The sequence below is a fragment of the Megalops cyprinoides genome, chromosome 5 (assembly GCF_013368585.1).
Source record: "Megalops cyprinoides isolate fMegCyp1 chromosome 5, fMegCyp1.pri, whole genome shotgun sequence".
NCBI lineage: Eukaryota > Metazoa > Chordata > Actinopteri > Elopiformes > Megalopidae > Megalops > Megalops cyprinoides.
The window spans coordinates 7,165,979-7,183,700 of record NC_050587.1 but is presented as its reverse complement, the minus strand read 5'-3'; the positions used below and the strand labels follow the sequence as shown (position 1 = coordinate 7,183,700).

The 17,722-nt window shown below is 40.0% G+C and overlaps 1 protein-coding gene across 1 annotated transcript in view; it reads left to right on the top strand.

Annotated features, from left to right (window-relative positions):
• The window catches only part of LOC118778402 (protein mono-ADP-ribosyltransferase PARP8-like), a 31,074-nt gene extending 16,653 nt beyond the window's left edge, over positions 1–14,421 (top strand). The window contains exons 8-26 of the mRNA XM_036529919.1: positions 2,171–2,231; positions 2,465–2,555; positions 3,261–3,327; positions 3,657–3,785; positions 4,132–4,708; positions 5,089–5,142; positions 5,253–5,348; positions 7,545–7,637; positions 8,133–8,258; positions 8,697–8,762; positions 9,636–9,703; positions 10,562–10,610; positions 11,478–11,590; positions 12,077–12,149; positions 12,501–12,570; positions 12,782–12,858; positions 13,054–13,123; positions 13,217–13,301; positions 14,041–14,421. Of these exons, the coding sequence (XP_036385812.1) occupies positions 2,171–2,231; positions 2,465–2,555; positions 3,261–3,327; positions 3,657–3,785; positions 4,132–4,708; positions 5,089–5,142; positions 5,253–5,348; positions 7,545–7,637; positions 8,133–8,258; positions 8,697–8,762; positions 9,636–9,703; positions 10,562–10,610; positions 11,478–11,590; positions 12,077–12,149; positions 12,501–12,570; positions 12,782–12,858; positions 13,054–13,123; positions 13,217–13,301; positions 14,041–14,143 (2,068 nt within the window). The 3' untranslated portion in view covers positions 14,144–14,421. The remainder of the gene's footprint in view (positions 1–2,170; positions 2,232–2,464; positions 2,556–3,260; positions 3,328–3,656; positions 3,786–4,131; positions 4,709–5,088; positions 5,143–5,252; positions 5,349–7,544; positions 7,638–8,132; positions 8,259–8,696; positions 8,763–9,635; positions 9,704–10,561; positions 10,611–11,477; positions 11,591–12,076; positions 12,150–12,500; positions 12,571–12,781; positions 12,859–13,053; positions 13,124–13,216; positions 13,302–14,040) is intronic.
• Positions 14,422–17,722: the final 3,301 nt, after the last annotated feature.

Below are 17,722 nucleotides of genomic sequence, written 5' to 3'. Positions count from 1 at the left end.
ATTCCTCAACAGTGAACTCATTGCAGTACGTTATTAATCACCAGTCTGAGCTGAGCCGCCGCTGCTGCTGGGGTTTGCCATGGTGCTGTTAAACAGCCCTGTGCTCCTCTGTGGCTCCCAGCTGTGAGAGATGATGCAGGAGTTGATAACCTGCTTTGCCAGCCCTGTGCTCCCGCCAGTTGCTGGCATGCTTCTCGACAGTATGTTACAGAGACAGATGGGCAACCCTAGGGCCCCGTCGCAGGGACTTAATAAGCTCTGCAAGTGGTGATTTATGAGTAATATTGCAGTGAGTTGAGTTGCAATGGCGGAGCCCTCATAGACCCGCTCAGGGGAGGCCACACAAGGGTGTCTGACATGATCAATGGCTGTGCTGGTCGTTAAACAAAACGAAGAAGGAAGACCCTTTAGCGTGTGACTTCTGTCACCATCAGGAGAGGGTTCGTACTTTAAATGTGACAGGGTAAATGAAGACCTGAAGACAGCCTGCTAAGCTTGCTCAATGCGCAGTGTATGAAGCCCTGCTGGCTGTAGTGCCTGCTGGGGGTGGCGGGCTGTTGAATGCAGGGGAACTTGTTCTCCTTGTGGGAGAAGTGTATGCAGCCACTCATTGAAGTTCATCAGGTTTCCAGCGCTGACAGCACTAAAACACTACACTTTACACTTTGAATTAGGCATGGCTCCAGCAATAGTCCATTGGCTAATCATAGAGGTACCTCAAGGATTGGTGCTTGGTCCCCTCCTCTTCTCACTGTACACAACCTCACTGGGCCCAATTATTACACGCATGGCTTCTCCACTGCTATGCCAATGACAGTCAGCTCTACTTCTTATTCCATCCTGATGACCGAACGGTCTCAGCACAAATCTCTGCCTGCTTCTCAGACACCTCACTTTGGATGAAGAAACGCCACCTTCAGCTCTACTCAATGAGGCGCTCCTTGTCATCCCAGCCAGCTAGTCCATTAAGCATTGTTGTCATATTGTCAGTTGTCCAGTGCTTAAAAACACTCGTATTATCTAAAATAGTGAGTTTTCTGATTAATTCAGGTTACACCATATTGGATCCTACCCCTAGAATAACCAGGAAAGATTCTGTTTCTAAATTTATGTGTCATCTTACAAACCTTTTATAATATTTTCTGCCATAATATGTTGAGGGTTTGACATCCTACCATGATCTGCTAGTTTGACTTTGAACAATTTCAGTTTGGTTCCAATAAGATCTGTTCAGCATCTTATATTCAGTGTTGATTGGGCTTTTCTAGATGATTTTCGCTGTATGTAAACCATTGTTTCCAATATTTATTACTTACTCTAGCTCTTTTTTCCTATGTATTAGGTTATAGTGCTGTTACAATATATGACTATTGACACATGACATGAAGAATGAAATCGTCTCACTCCTCTCTGCCCCTCTACCCACCATTTCTGCTGCTGCCCTGCTGGGCTCTTTGCTTGGCTATCTCTAGCTGGCTAGCTTTAGAATTGTCAAAGAAGTTGTCGGTTTTGATGTAAAAGTTTCCTGCCTTGAGGCATTTGTGTTTAGGTTGGTAGTGTTGGGCTAAAATCTTTTAATGTACCGGAAGGATTAGATATTCTGTGTTTTATTTCTGCAAGTGTAATCCATTTTAACTACTGTCATCTTATGTTATCTAAACTCCCATAGCAGGGAGATAATTACTGCTATGAACACTGCCATGGGTTGGTGGAAACTGTCAGCCATGGCCTCTTATTTTTGCCCCAGTGACCCACTGAGTGTTGAGTAATCCAGACCAAGTCAGATATATATGGCTTCCCAGCCCTTTCAGATCCAAGGTCTCCAGGAGCCATTTTCTCAGATACAACCATGCATAAATGGCCCATTCACCAACCCTAAGCTTGCTATCTGATGATGGCATTCATATCAGTGATGGCTATTCCAGATTTTTTTTAAAGCATAATCACCAAGGATTAAACAAGGTAATCAATGCAGAGTAATTAGAGTAGTGTGAGTTTAAGTATTCTATGATGTGTATTCTACTAATGCAGTATATTTGCTGTGATAATGAGGTGTGTATTTGGGATAGAACATTGAAGACAATTATGTTCTTGACAATTACTGTTACATTTACTATAGTTGATATGTGGTGTGTGTGTTTAAGTAAATGTTTTTTTTTGTTTTTTCTAGGGAATATGGTGCAATTGATGATGTTGACATAGATTTACACATCGATGTCAGTTTCTTAGATGTAAGTATTACATTCATTTGCATTTGTTACACGCAGAGAAATAAGATGCAACAGAAATTCATCCAAGTGTGACGGATAGAAGTCAGCCTCTTGTAATGGCAGCAGGAGTTTCCCCTTTGCCGTCGGTGTCTTGCTTTGAGTAATCACAGCAGTGCTTCTGTGTATCAGTCGTCATATTTAGTGATATGCATGTTGAGTCTCATACAGTGGCCTGCATGAACATGTTTCCCCAGGAGGAAATCGCTGTTGCCTGGGACGTGATCAGGAGAGAGCCCGTGATTGTGCGTATGCACTGCTCGCTTACGCAGTACCTGAATGGACCAGGTCAGAACAAGAGCCTCACTTCCTGGTCATCATCCTCAGCCAATCAGCCGCAGCCAAGTCTTGCAAGTGCCTGTCATAATGTGGAGTGGCGTCATTAGATTTTGAACTTTCACTAGCCGAGCTGCCCACACCTACACTGTATAGCACAAATAGAGAGAGAGCAAAAGAGTGATGCATGTCTTCACTGCAGAGAATGGGAAGTACCCAGCCTGCTCATGAGTGTACTACATGTTGCCAAAAGGGGCAGGTAACTTGGGATCATGGTGCAATTATTTACAGTACCTGTGTGAGTGGCAAGAAGAACCTGGATGGGGTAGAACCATGGCCCTTCTTTGTTCTCTATTTTACTCCTAAAGCGTTGATAGCTTGAATGAAGTTTTTGCCGTAATAAGTAGTCTTTGTAACCTTGTTAGCATTGGCATTGGCCTTGACACCTGTATGTCCTTCTCTAGTTGCCTTCTGTAGTAATATAGAGGGAAATGGATGGTTACACACTGATACTGTACCTTCCAGTCATGTGCAGACATGTTTTTATCTTATTTGTTTTGAAGACTGCACAAAAGGGAAACGGCAACCAATATTTCAAATTTTTATTCTGTGAAATGGCCCTCCCACCTGCCTTTCCTTAGTAGTACATGTTTAACCAGTGTATCTGACTTCTGGTACCTTTTACAAACCAGTCATGCCCAGATATGTGTTTTTCAGTACCAACAGTGGATGTGTTCCAAGTGTCCACAAAGGAACGATTCGGGCTTGGACATCAGCTGAAAAAGTATGTTTGATAAAATTCCTTCATCACAGAAGTAGACATTGTAGTCTTTTAACTGTGAGCCTCATCTGAAACTAAGATTTGTTCCTGGTATACTCCCACTCAACAACAGTTTGACAGTGCAACTTTCTGTTCCTCTCTCTAAATATACCTCAAAAGCAACTCATCAACATACTCGAGAATCATTACTTATAAGTATTACTGTTTTGATTCTAAATCTATTTGCTGGTGTGCAAGAGCTCTTATGTATATTTGTATTTGCCAGAGTATGGTTTTGTTTCTTTGATTTGGAAAGAGAAGCATGCGTGTGATTCTTTGGTCATCCCTTGCAGGATAATGCAGACGTTTGTCACACAACAATGGAAGCATCATTGCAAAGAGAAACTGAACTGCCCACAAAACAAAAAGCTGACAGAGAAGAAGGTGAAGTCACCACTGCACATTTTTTCAACCCTCCGCAGGTAAAGAAGCTCAAATAAACCTTTCGAATTTGTCAGACATGATGGATATGTAAGTGCAATCATCTACAACTGACATGCTTATTTGTTGTTTGAAAGTTCCCATCTACAGCATGTCCAAGCCAAGATTCATAACATTTAAGATTCAGATTACAGTCGTTTTGTGTTCTACTTCCAATGCTCTTCTTAACGGGCACCCCAGAGCAAATATATAATAATTTCTGGAATTACACATTATCAGAGCTGTCTGGTCAATCATAAAATGATCTTAACAGCATGAGTTGTGTGGTGTTGATGAATACTGTCAGCACTGAAATGCAACAATGCAAATGCAAAATGTTGCTTTCAGATCGCCCAGCTACCCTCCCCCTGGGTGTGGGAAGAGTAAGAAGAAGCTGAAGCCGGAGCAGGACGGCGTGTCCAAGTCTCACAAGCTGCTGCACAGAACCTGCTCCGGTGCGCCAAAAGCAGAGGACGGCTGCACGTACAAGCCCCACAAGGCCCCGGACCGGCCTGCGTGTGGTGACCCGCACACGGAGCCGGCCCCGGCCACGCCCCTTCGGCCCCACAAGCTCCTCCCCCGGCCCTGCCCCGCCCCACCGACGAGGCAGGACGGCTGTGCCTCCCCGAAGCCCCGCAGGCCCCCGCCGCCGCGGCCGTGTCCGGGGGAGTCATGCTGCGAGCGCGCCGGCCCCGCCCTCAGGCCCCCGCGCCTGCTGAGCCGCTCCTGCTCCGGCAGTGTCCGCGCCGAGGAGCTGGATGGGCTCCGCCACCACCGGCTGCTCAGCAGGTCCTGCTCCAGCAGCACCAGGCTGGGGCGGCCCGACCCCCCCAGGGAGCCCGTCTCAGGCCAGGAGGGCAGGCGGCTCTCCCTCACCTCAGGGCTCATGGGCATCCTTGCCCCGTCGCTGTCCTCCCCGCCCGCAGTCAACAGCCAGGCATGTTGCACAAGAAACTCTAATACAACAAGCAGCAAACTGTAGCAGATAGGTAACCTTTGGTATTGCAACAGCGGGTATGAAGAGAGATATCTATATGTAATGGTGGCAGTGTAGCATAGGGTGGCAGTGTGGCATAGTGGTAAGGAGCAGGGCTTGTAACTGAAAGGTTGCTGCTTTGATTCCCTACTGCTGTACCCTTGGGCAAGGTTCTTAACCCAGAATTGCCTCATTAAATATCTATTTGTGTAAATGGATGAAATTATAACCTATGTAAGTCACTTTGCATAAAACTGTCTACTAAATGACAATAATGTAAATATTACAGAATCTTTTGACCACTTGCACATTTCTGTCTTCCTCAATAGCCAAACTCTGGGGCAAAATCAATCCCGGTGAGAGATCGAGGCTTCCTTGTCCAGGTACGGCCCTTTCATACTGACCCTACCTTTTCTTTGTTGCTTCATCCTCAGGCAGGCTGTTCATGTGTAATAACACTGAGTATGAATGGTGTGGGGTTTTTTGTTTTCAGACCATGGAATATGCTGAGCAGAGGATCCCTGTCCTTAACGAGTACTGTGTGGTCTGTGATGAGCCTCACGTGTTTCAGAACGGACCGATGCTTAGAGTAAGTAGGGTTTCATTTCATTCTGTCAGTCTGTATTCACTGCATACTGTGAACATTTTGACCACAAAACATCCCTGACCGGGGTCAGCGAATAATTTTTCAGTTTATTTTGTGTTTTTCCTATTGGCCTGGATTTTCTGGTTTTTCGATTTCCTCTGGAAAATGCAGTTGTGCTACATGTTTCGCTCTCTGTGACAAAATCTGTTGTGAAAATGCACAAATGACTAATAAAGTTTGTCAGTCAATCAAAGTGTAAGAAGGTCAGCACTTAAATGCACAGCAGATTCCTTGAACACAGTACAGTACAGTTTTATGATGACAAAAAATAAAGTGTTTAAACTGTTTTGTCTCTTCAGTTAAAGAAATACACTAGCTGTTGAAAATATTACTGTTTATCTGACATGCAAGTGCAGCTTTTCATGGATCACATCTTGTAATACCTATGTCACCATGTAATACTGAAGCATGCTTTGTTGTAGAACACCTCCCCAAATGTCTCCATAACAACATATTCATTTTACTCAAAAGCATTGATTCATAAGTTACTGAATTTTTCAATCGGGCACAAAAGCAATTTTTGTGCTGACTTGTAAATGTGATGTAAATATGTTTGAAATTGTATTCATTTTGTGAAACAACATCCATTTTCTGTGACTCATTATTCAACAGTTTAAGCGGAGGCATGTGCAAAGGCATAGTTTTATCCACCAGTTGACATTGCTAAAGTGATTATCATTTAGCATTTGTCTTCCATTTGTCTAGTCCATCCATCCATTTGTCCATCTGTCTATCTATCAGTCTTTCAGTGTATCAGTCCACCATTGTGATGCCGGAGAGGATGGGCAAGGAGTATACAGAACTGCCCCTGTACATTTTTGGCTGGGATATATATATATATATATATATGTATGTATACATATAGATATGCTCAAAGCTCTAAATGAACCGTGGTCCCATTTAAGATATTGCTCTGTTTTCCCTAAATCATAAATGCACTGACTTGCTGAGATGTAGTATTAAGTTATCCATAATTAAAGCCAGTGTAGTGTTGTAAATACTTTTTGTCTGGGTTTTATGGCTGCATAGCTTAGTAAGACTTAAAAGTGTATCATACAAATTAAAACCTCACATACATTTTATTTACTGAAATACCTTGTGGGATATGCAGTTGCTTGGGTCTGCTGTTAACAGGAAATACAGTCACACTAATGATTATCCTGAAGTTGTTGTCAGATACCTAATTTTGATTGGGCTTAGTGCTGTATTAGTGGTGTGTTTCTGTGTAAATGCACCAGGAGCATGTCAGTTTCCTTTGACATGTGCATTCTTAACCATAGCTGCTCTGGTTTTAAGATGTGTTATTGGCATGATTAATATGCATGGGTAGAGTAGGAGGGAGAAATGCAACAATTACCCTCCAAAAAGCATAATCCCCCCTCCTTAAGTGACAGGTTAATATTAGTAGATGTGCAGTATTGATATTTGCTAGTTTATTAAATCTCTGCTCTGCTGTGGTGCTCAGGCCATGTATAAGCTCTTAATTTATATTCACCGCATGCCACTGCAAGAGAGGGCATTCAGAGATTTGGGTTTTCCTTAAAATTATTATTCAGAAGACCAAGATCTCTTAGGAAGTGGTGCCAACAACATAAGCTATGTGTCGTCGTTTTTGAGATGTGCTTGCCGGCCTTTTTTTTTTTTCTCGTGGAGGATAGATATTATGTGATATAGAAAGTTCAGAAGTTGTATCTACTAGATAGGAAATCATATAATTCGGTGTTTGTCAGTTTTGTTTGTTATCTGTCCTCTCTTTATTAGTGCAAGATAATCTTGTTACCTTTGCCATTAAAATGACTCTTGGATGTGTCTTGGATGTATCACACATACAGAAAAACTGAATCATCAAGTATTCATTTAAAATGCCTTAAGCACTGGACATTTAGGTAGCTAATTTTATGATTAAAATAGTATAATTGAACAGGCAGTTTGAATTGTCAGTGGATATTGATATCTCCATCAAAACGTGTCATTCTGATAATGTGTATACTTACTTTTATACTCTTAAATGCACATTTTGAGTTATATGTAACATTTTACTGTAATATTACACGTGCCAGCTTCCATAATTGGTGGTATATGTTTAATTCTTCTGTAAAGTCTGTAGCTCTGATGTAATGGTCATATACTCCCTTGCAGCCAACAGTTTGTGAACGGGAGCTGTGTGTATTTGCTTTCCAAACTCTGGGGGTTATGAATGAAGCTGCAGATGAAATTGCCACAGGAGCTCAGGTACAACTCAGTGTTCCTAGTTTAAACACATATGAGTAGAGCTGTTGGTGGATTGATATTTTTGGAGCAGAAGAGATTCATAAGTAATAAAACACTTTGTAATAGTAGTCTTGACAATAATTTACTGTGGGACAGCCTCCTGAGGGTAGAGTCAATTTTTTAAAAAAAGCTGAAAAATGTTGAGTGTTTGGAAGTATTGTCACAGACAGATGTATCCCTTACCCGAGAGAGGAAATCAACAGCTGGTCCGAATGGAGAGGCTTTCAGGGCACATTCCCTCGTAATTAATGTTGTTTTGGCATCAACAAGATTAAATGAGCATGTGTCCATTTAAATATTTAATGAAAATTGACTGTATAATGTATGATTACTTTGTTAATTGAAACTGTGTGATTTGCACAGTCTGTGTAAGGGCCTTCTGCTCTGGCAGTTTAGAATTGAGAGGGGTGATTTGTGCACAGTGAATGTGGTACCCAGTGATTCCTGATTTCCCAGGTTGTGGACTTGTTGGTGTCCATGTGCCGATCTGCACTGGAGTCTCCAAGAAAGGTGGTCATTTTTGAGCCATATCCTTCAGTGGTGGATCCCAACGATTCCCAAACACTGGCCTTCAACCCCCGCGTAAGTCTCACTCTTCAGCTGCAGATGCACCAGTTTAATGTGTTGCATCTCCTGCTGCTGCTGTTGCAACAGCATGTATATGAGCTAATGAATGTTAATTGATAATGCAGTGTGAGGGAGTAAATACCCATTTTCCACAAAGCAGATGAGAAGTATTGAGAATGAAGCAGCCTCCCAATCCAAGTGATCAAGTCCACACTTCACTCGACATGACGCGAATGCAGTACTGTTTATAGTGTACTTCCAGACAGAGGGAAAGGGGTTTTACGTAGCGCGGTTTGGACACACTCTGCTGTCATTGTTTCAGTAGCTTGGCAGAAGCTGTATCCTGTGGAAATCACATCAAAATCATAAGGCTCACAGTATTGGTTGGCACAGTTAAAAATTTGTGTCTGTGAGGTTTTCAGAGAAAAAGGTTACGTTTTGTTATGTTTTCAGAAAAAGGACTATGATCGAGTCATGAGAGCCCTTGACAGCCTTACATCAATCAGAGAAATGACCCAGGTAAGGATATGAGTGCTTTCAGTGCTGTGCTTCATTATTGGGGCATTGGATACCTCATTAATCATATGCAAATAGTTATGATTGTTTAGGTGATAATTGGAGAATTAATGTTTATAAGTTATGATGCTCATATACTGCATAGCCTCTCAGTCATCTTTGTTATAATTATCAGAAAATCTGCTGGCAGAAATTCTCTCGTACAATGGAGACCGTCTCAATCCTGTTCCCTTCAAGTCATTCTAAAAGCTTTAAAATAACTGTTCGGGAGCTTCAAAGACATGAAGACATGGATTAACAGTGCATGGGATTGGTTATGAGCATAACTGTGGAAGAGCACTCAAAGTACTTACAGTGTTTGGTCCTGCCCCAAACTGGTCCTTTGCAAAGGGCGTGGTGGTACATACCAATTCGATGAACAAATGATCTGTCCTTGACCTGTCTGTACACGTGTGTCTTTGTTTTCATGATTCGGGCATATCCCAGCATGAATTTTACTTTCATTTTTACTCAGAGAAAGTAATATTCAATTCTGCAATATGAACCTTTCTGATCCACCATATATTTATAAAAATTAATTGCTTACTTGTGTGAACACCATTTTTCCCTTGAATTTTGTACAGTTCATCTGAATAATTTTCCTTGAGGTAATCAGGATTAAACATTAACGCACAGGTGCTCAATGTCATAAGCCTATTAAAAAGAAGCAAGAAGAGTAGGACTCATTAGATAACAGTTGATTGAAGTGACAAGACCTGAAAAAACAACAGTTGAATGACTTCTTCTTTAATAAAGTACCCGTTTGTCTCACATTTGCAAATTCCAGAATAATGTCATTCTTCATGCAATTGTGGTAAATGATTTATATCTTTGCAGGCACCTTACTTGGAAATTAAGAAACAGATGGACAGACATGATCCACTTGCTCACCCCTTGCTGCAGTGGTAATGAACCTTTTCTCAATGCTCACATTCTAGTAGCCCTTTTTGTTTGATGCGGGCAGCAAAACGGGTGCAACACAGACCCAGGATGCAGCGATAAGACGACTAGACTCAGGTGAACTAAGGTGACCTGTGGTCTTCAATGAATTGCTTCCATTTGAGGACAACTCATCATATATTGCCTGGGTTTTAAAGCTGCACTGTGTCTTCAGTCCTGACACACAGAGCAGATAGCAGCTTTCATCCTCCAGATGACTCGTCTGGAGGCCCTTGATATGAAACACTGATCACAGTGGGCATTGCAGACACACTGCACGTGCTGCAATACTCGACTGAAAAAAACAGATGGATTGAGTGCTGCTGGATTTGAATCAACCTTATGTCATGTTTTAGACCTGTTTGGTAAATTGCAGTCTGATACACTGACATTTTGACTTCTTGTCAGACGAGGATGTGTAAAGCAACAGTAAATGTTTTCAAGTTATGCTTTTGGAGCATGCCATACTCTTTGTATTAAAATACTGTACTGTTGATCCCAGTGCACATTTAGTTCAATTATGTACATCTAGGAAAATAGTAACAATTGCAAAACATTGTTTTTTGTTTTGCAATTATTTGGATAGCAGCACACAAATACAGTGTGAAATAAATACAAAATATGCCCTGGAATTCAATATTTTAAATGAATTGCATATAATACCCAATTGGGGGGAAGCTTTTAAATCAGCATATGATAGGATATATCTGGAGATGGTTAGACTGATTGTTTTATTTTATGGAGAATGGTCTCATGCATTAAAGATGCTCTAATTTTATGTGTTCTGAAAAATCAGTGAACTAATTAAAGTTTTTCCTGTTTAGGGTGATATCCAGTAACCGATCACATATAGTGAAGCTCCCAGTAAACAGAGTGAGTCATTTATTTTTCACGTTGATGTCACAGCACTACTGCAGAGTTTTAAAAATAAAACGTTAAATTAACACTGTGAGGCTTCAGAGCCCCTTTTATTAAGAGCTTAGGTTGAGTTCAGCATATATACATATACATAAATGTTATATGTACACTGCTGTGCAAACGTCTTCAGACACATTCAGAGCATACAGGACACAGAGTTATACATCCTCTTCTAGACAAACAGATCTCTGTAGTGTTGTTAATGCATAAAGAATCACATTGAGGTAATTAGCTTGCATCAGTCGATATTCAGGTTGTGGTGCCTGGTGCCTGAGTCACACTGGGCAAACACAGGAGAATGGCTTCTGAAATGCTCAAATTCGGGACTGGGAGATCCAAAAATATATCTAAGAAGGATGAGTACTTAGATAATATCCTGTGGGAATACAATGAGGAGTGGGAGAAGGCTCAGGTGTCATTCTTCCATCAGCAGTACAAAGGTCACTCTTGAAATGGCAAAGGATGTAGTAAGCACCAAGTTTTAGTTTTCATATGTGTCAGTGTACACGTCGAAGACTTGCACAACAGTGTATACATGTAGGGACAGCACACTGTACTATAGTACTGTAACTGTAATATAGATTACCAGTTTACTTATTACATTCAAACCAGATAACATCTACTATTTTCTGCACTCTAAAGTTTACAAATTTCTATTGTGGATATGTATGCCTTGACACACGACATGTCGACAATGTATTATATGATTAAGTGTAAGTAAAATTTTGACTTTGTGTATAGTTTTTGTTTTGTTTCTTGGTTGCGATGAGAATTCCTGCATGTGAGACATGGAGTTCTTACAGCTGCTTTTTGTCACCACAGCAACTCAAGTTCATGCACACGCCCCACCAGTTCCTCCTGCTCAGCAGCCCTCCTGCCAAAGAGTCCAACTTCAGAGCTGCCAAGAGCCTCTTCGGCAGCACTTTCGCTTTTCAGTAGGTCCCTCCCTCCCCTCCGTCACTCCTCAGGCCCACAGTCTTACATGGCTGGGATAGTTACTTCCCCATGGTCTTAATGTACGCTACATCCTTTCATGTTGTATCTTAATTATACACAAGTATTTTTTAAACTTAACTTTATGCAAACTCCTGCAGAATTCAGACTGAAGTGTGTATTCAGATGTATCTGTGTTAATCTGTTGGGCAGCAGTGCAGCATAGTGGTTAGGAGCAGGGCTTGTAATTGAAGGTTGCTGGTTTGATTCCCCGTTGGGGAACTGCTGCTGTACCCTTAAACCAAGTACTTAACCCAAAATTGCCTCAGTAAAATATCCAGCTGTGTAAAGGTACAAACTGTAACCTACATAAGTCACTCTAGATAAGACCATCTGCTAAATGAATAACAATAATGTAATATAATTTTAATGAAAAGAATCTGAGGTGACATAAACCTTTATTTTAGCGGCTGTCTTCTCTTTCTCAGCGGCTCTCACATAGAGAACTGGCACTCCATCCTGAGGAATGGTTTGGTTGTGGCGTCAAACACGAGGCTACAGGTAATAAACGCCAGTGTCTGGGTGACAGATGACTGTGCAAACCAGTCAGAGCATTTTATTTTTGCTCAGTTTAGTTCAAACATACAGTCATACAATCAAATATGCTGTATATATCATGGCTGTTGGAAAGAAGAATAATTCTAGACGCACAGTAAAAATAAATGGCACTGTCATGAAGAATAAATGATCCCATTTGAGTGTCAGTCAGTGTCTCCTTTCATTTTTCCTCTTTATGTTGAGTCTTTTCATCAGGGCTTTGTCCTCAGAGTGCCCTTCCTTTGTGCCATGAGAGACACAGCTTGTAGGAAACAGCTTCCTTTGATGTATCTAATGGTCTGTGTTGTGGTTCAGCTCCATGGCGCCATCTATGGGAGTGGAATCTATGTCAGCCCAATGTCAAGCATTTCCTTTGGTTACTCAGGTAACAGCATTTGCATGGGCTGTTTGCTCTCTCCATCCCTTTCTATAGTATTTGCAGTATTCAGTATTTTGAAAAAACAGTTGTCCTTGGACCGTGATCATTCTGTTATGAAATGAACTAATTCTGTTAGGGATTGAGAGCCAATACAAGGTAGCTTTTCCGAACAAAATGTACTAATTTTGAACTGTTGGTTACAACTCTGTCTTTACAGGGATGAATAAAAAACAGCAGAAGGTCGCCTCAAAGGATGAGACAGCATCAAATAGCAAGACCAATGCAAGTCTTCAGGTTGTAATGCTTTACTAGACTTACTAGACTTAGTTTCACTTAGTCTTGACTGCATTTATCTCCTAATTTCTAAAATGGAAATAATGAAGAAACTTAAGATTGTATTTGACTCTAAATTATCTTCTTGGGTAGATACACAGATGTTCTGTCTAGATGAATCTGGACAGGACACTCATGCAAGCATTTTTCTTACAGTCACAGAAGAAGGGGCAGCAACCACAGTTTTTGCAAAGTCGAAATCTGAAATGCATAGCCTTATGTGAAGGTATGTGGCCTCATTTTTTTTTTTTTAATTGCCCAAGATTTGCTTAAAATTTGTAATGTTCATTAACTAAATAAATCTGATTTTTTTTTTCAGTTATTACTTCTCCTGATCTGCACAAACATGGTGATATATGGGTTGTTCCAAACACAGATCATGTCTGTACAAGATTTTTCTTTGTGTAAGTAGACACCTATATGAATGCTCTTTATTTGTGTTGATGTGACGCATTCTAATATGCTTGTGAACATAGCCCAGGGATAGCTTTGTTACATAATCTACTTTTTCCATGTAGTATTTTATCTCCAGGACTGCCACAAATTTTGAGATTTGTGCTGTTATTTTCTTAATAAATTGGTTTTATTCCTGATAAATGTTTAGAAATTAAGCATGAAGTCAGATACAGCACAATAGATCAGCTTCGGGAGTTCATAGACTGTGTCAGTCTGAATATCAGTCATATCAAAACAACATAACACATTTATTTATGAGGACAGGCCAGTTTGCATAACTGGGCTCATCAGTCTCCCTGTAATCTAGAGTGCATCTGGAACTGTGTAATGCCTGGACTTTGCTCCTAGTGTGAATACTGGAAAACTATTCCATACATTAATAACTCCCTATGAAAAAGTACATCACATCACATTCATTTAGCAGATGCTCTTATGCAGAGGGACTGCCAGCATAAGATAAGTGTATCCATTCACCTCCTTGTGGTAGAGTGAAATTTACTTTTAAATGGCCCTCTTATTGCACAGTGCTGTGTACAGTCCATTAGTACTCAGTAGTATCACATTTAACGGTCTTTGAAGGATGTTGATTGGATTCTGAAATTGCCCTAATGCAGACTTTCAGAATGAGTATGTGCACTTGAGTTAAGGGTAACCAGTGCAGTAACGCTGCCGTTTTTGTCCTTTCAGCTATGAGGATGGGCAGGTCGGTGACACAAGCATCAACACGCAAGACAGCAGCATCCACAGAGAGATCCTGCGCGTCATAGGCAATCAGACTGCCACTGGCTGAAAATGACCAGCACCACAATGCTGCCTGACCACACTCTTCCTCTCTCAAAGCTGGATGTTCAGAGAAAGGAATGAGGCCAGTCTCATTGTGCTAATCAAAGAAAGACACTATGTGATTGGGAGTTGTAAAGAAGAGCTATACCGTTTATACACCCTGGTGTAATCATAATGGTATTTCCAATCAAATAGTTTAGAATTTGAAATGTACCTTTTTTGCAGAGTTTATAAATAAAGGAATATATGAAGTACGTCAGAAGTCACTTCTTTCTGATTTGACTGACAGACCACTTACTTTTTGTAAAAGAAAAATATAAAAATTAAATAATAATAATGGAATTGGTAACAGACTTGTGCTGGGAATTGTTTGGCCTTTACAGGAAATTGTAGTACCTGTACAATGAGATGCCAAACAAAAAAAAAATGTTTACTAAGAGTTGTATGTGTTAAATTTTTGGTGTAGGTACTGTATCCTAAAGGTGTTGATGCGCACTTTAATTGACTTTTGTATTGTATGTTTCGACTTTTACTCATTTTGTGACTGAATAATATTGAGGACTCTTTTTATTTAAGAAGTTGTCCTTCCCTTGGATTGTGCAGCATAACATGCAGCAGGATGTCTGAACAGGATAAATCTTCCTGGCAGCTGATTGGATGAGGTGTGACCCTATCAGCTCCAGGCCCCTGCATCTTTCTCCCAGCTCTGTTACTGGTTTACATTGTAGGAGCTGTGATCCTCTCTGCCTATCCCCTGCTCCATCCCAGGAGTTTAGGCACAAAGCTGAACAACACAATTGGACAAACCATTCAAACACAATTGGACACAAAGTCTGGTAAAACTCGTGATTTCCCTGCTATTACCCAGAGGAAACTGGCTAACATTGTTCATTATAGTTATTTATTACAATTCTTTTCTGTTTTTCAGACTTGAACTTCAGAAAGATTCATAGCACCATACCATCATACCGGAACTTTTTTTTGATGCCTAGATTTTACAATTGGCAGTTTGTCTCCAACTGTGAGCATTTATGAGTACTTTAAAGTAAAACTACTAAAGTAATGTCTTTGTCATCCTTCCTTTCTCATTTGTTGTGATGAATTGCTGATTAATCTGGTAGTGTGCTGAAACAATAATACACAGGCAGGAAATTTCCCTCTGGTTTTTAACGAGCATCTGTCACCCCTGGTATCCACTCATAAATAAGCAATAAATTAAAAAGTGTTTTATTTTGACATAAACCAGCAATTAAAAAGCTTTTGTCTTTCTCAGATTGGGTACAACCTCAAGACATTCTGTACTGTTGTATAATACTACACTTACGCCTGTGTCTTTGAGTAAACATTTGGATTTCAAAAGGCATTTGAAATAACCAAACATAGTTAACTGTTTTAAACAGTGTAAATTTTTTTAAATAATGGACAAGCATCTGAACTCTTAATTTTATTGTCTTAACATGGCATCAGTATTTCATATCAGAGTATGATAAAAAGTAAATTTGGCTTTAGTATCATAAAAATGTTACATGTGTGTGCATACTGTAATTCCAATACATTTAAGCTGTTATATTTTAATATATTTCCCTAATAAATGAAATCCCAAGTAGGAACAAACCTGATTGTTTATATTGGCTGTTTATATTTGATACTAGATTTCAGTCACTTTGATTAGGAATTTTTCAGGATGACACAATTTCCATATTTTTAAGTATATAAATACATAAATACATTTCAGAAAGATATTTGTATCAAAAACAATGAGATGGCTTTACAGTTCCACCATCTTAATTTAAAATGTTCTAAGAGAACTGACACTGAAATTTGCTCATTGCAACCTGTACATTTGGAAAGCATTTGTGATTTATTTCTTTAAGACTACATACATCATGTGGTTCTATCTTAGAAATATATTCCTTCTTAGGAGAGGGAACTGGAAGTACTTATAATGTATATATGTGGAGCTTTATGCTTTTGGTTTTTTATGGTAGGATGTGCATATCTTTCAGAACTACAGAATTACATCTGAAAAACTAAGAGGAGAAAAAAATGTAATCAAGTCCTTTTTTCTATTTGTAATTAAAATGTGTATGTTGTCTGTGTATATTTATGGTGCTAAAGATTTTTTTTTATTTTTGCCAGTCATACAGAAGTTTCGGCAAAAGCAACAGGACTGCAGTAAAGTTGCGTGAGGCCACAGCACCTGATAAATGACCTGCTTTAAACTGAGTGATATCATTTCAGCAACGACACTGCACATTATCATGGTGGCTTAACTGATCACACCATTCATGTCTTTCCCTTTTTTATGTGTGTTGATTGTGATATTGAGTTGATTGGGAATATTTTATTTGTATATTCTGCACAATATGATTATAACTTTTGCTGTTTCGCCTTTGGTGCCTTAGAAACAGAGTTTAGGCAAATATACTGTATATACTGTAAATACTGCCACAAAAACATGGAGGCCAAATATTTTCTGTATTCGGTTTTTACAGGTTTTGCTTTCTTTTGCAAATGAACCAAGCTTTTTCTGGCTTTTTACTAGTTATGGGATAGCAGCTTCTGTATCTGTTTACTTTGAATAAATTCAGATTTGTTTAAAAACCTAAAATATTTTCCTGTGCTGTGTACTGTACCATCTCTCATTACATGCTGAATGTTGATTACCATAGTCCAACGTCATGTTTAAAGGGGTTCATGCCAGTATCAGCCATGAGCAAGGAGTTCAGGGTGCTGGAGGTATACTGTGGATCTGTTCTCAACCTATTTATGATTATTTATGTAATTAACAGGTTAACAGTTTGGCTCACACAGCAACTCATCCATCTGTGCTATAGCATTACAATTTATAATGTTTTACGCTGTAGCATTTATAACACATGCGTGAATTTCAGTTTAAATTGTAAGAGACTGAGTCATGTTGTATAATTAGCAATTTACCAATACCTATGTTTGCATCTTTCCTGCTTTCACTTTGGCTGAATGACCCAGTGTAAGCAAGCACCCAGGCGGTCTGATAATGACCTCATGAGGTAAACTTTCATGCATTTCCCCCTCCATTTTACCCATAGCTATAGATGTGCTTCAGACAAATATTCAGTGGTAGAAAGTTGTATTTATTTTATGAAGGATGAAATAAGTTGCTTAGGTAGTATGAAATAACAACAGATGTTCAGCTTGTACATGTAGGTATTGCTCTCCATACTGTATTGATGAGAGGTGAATATTGTGCCATTATGCTCCCCCTGGTGGTGGTGGATGTTATAACCTTCAATGTGAACCACCTGAGTGTAGCCCATGTCTATGCAGCATCAAGAGCTAAGCCTTTTCGGGGTTTGCTGCAGACAAAAGCACAGTGACTGAGATCTGAGTCCTTATGAACATTTACATCTGTGCAAGCTAACTTCATCTGCAAGCCACATGCCTGGAGCATAGGTTGCCAGTTTGTTTCCCCGTGGGGGCACTGCTCATGTACCCTTGGACAAAGTACTTAACCCACAATTATCTCAGCAAATATCCAGCTGTATAAATGGATGGCATAGTAGAAAAAAACCCTGTAATTCATGTAAGTCGCTCTGGATAAGAG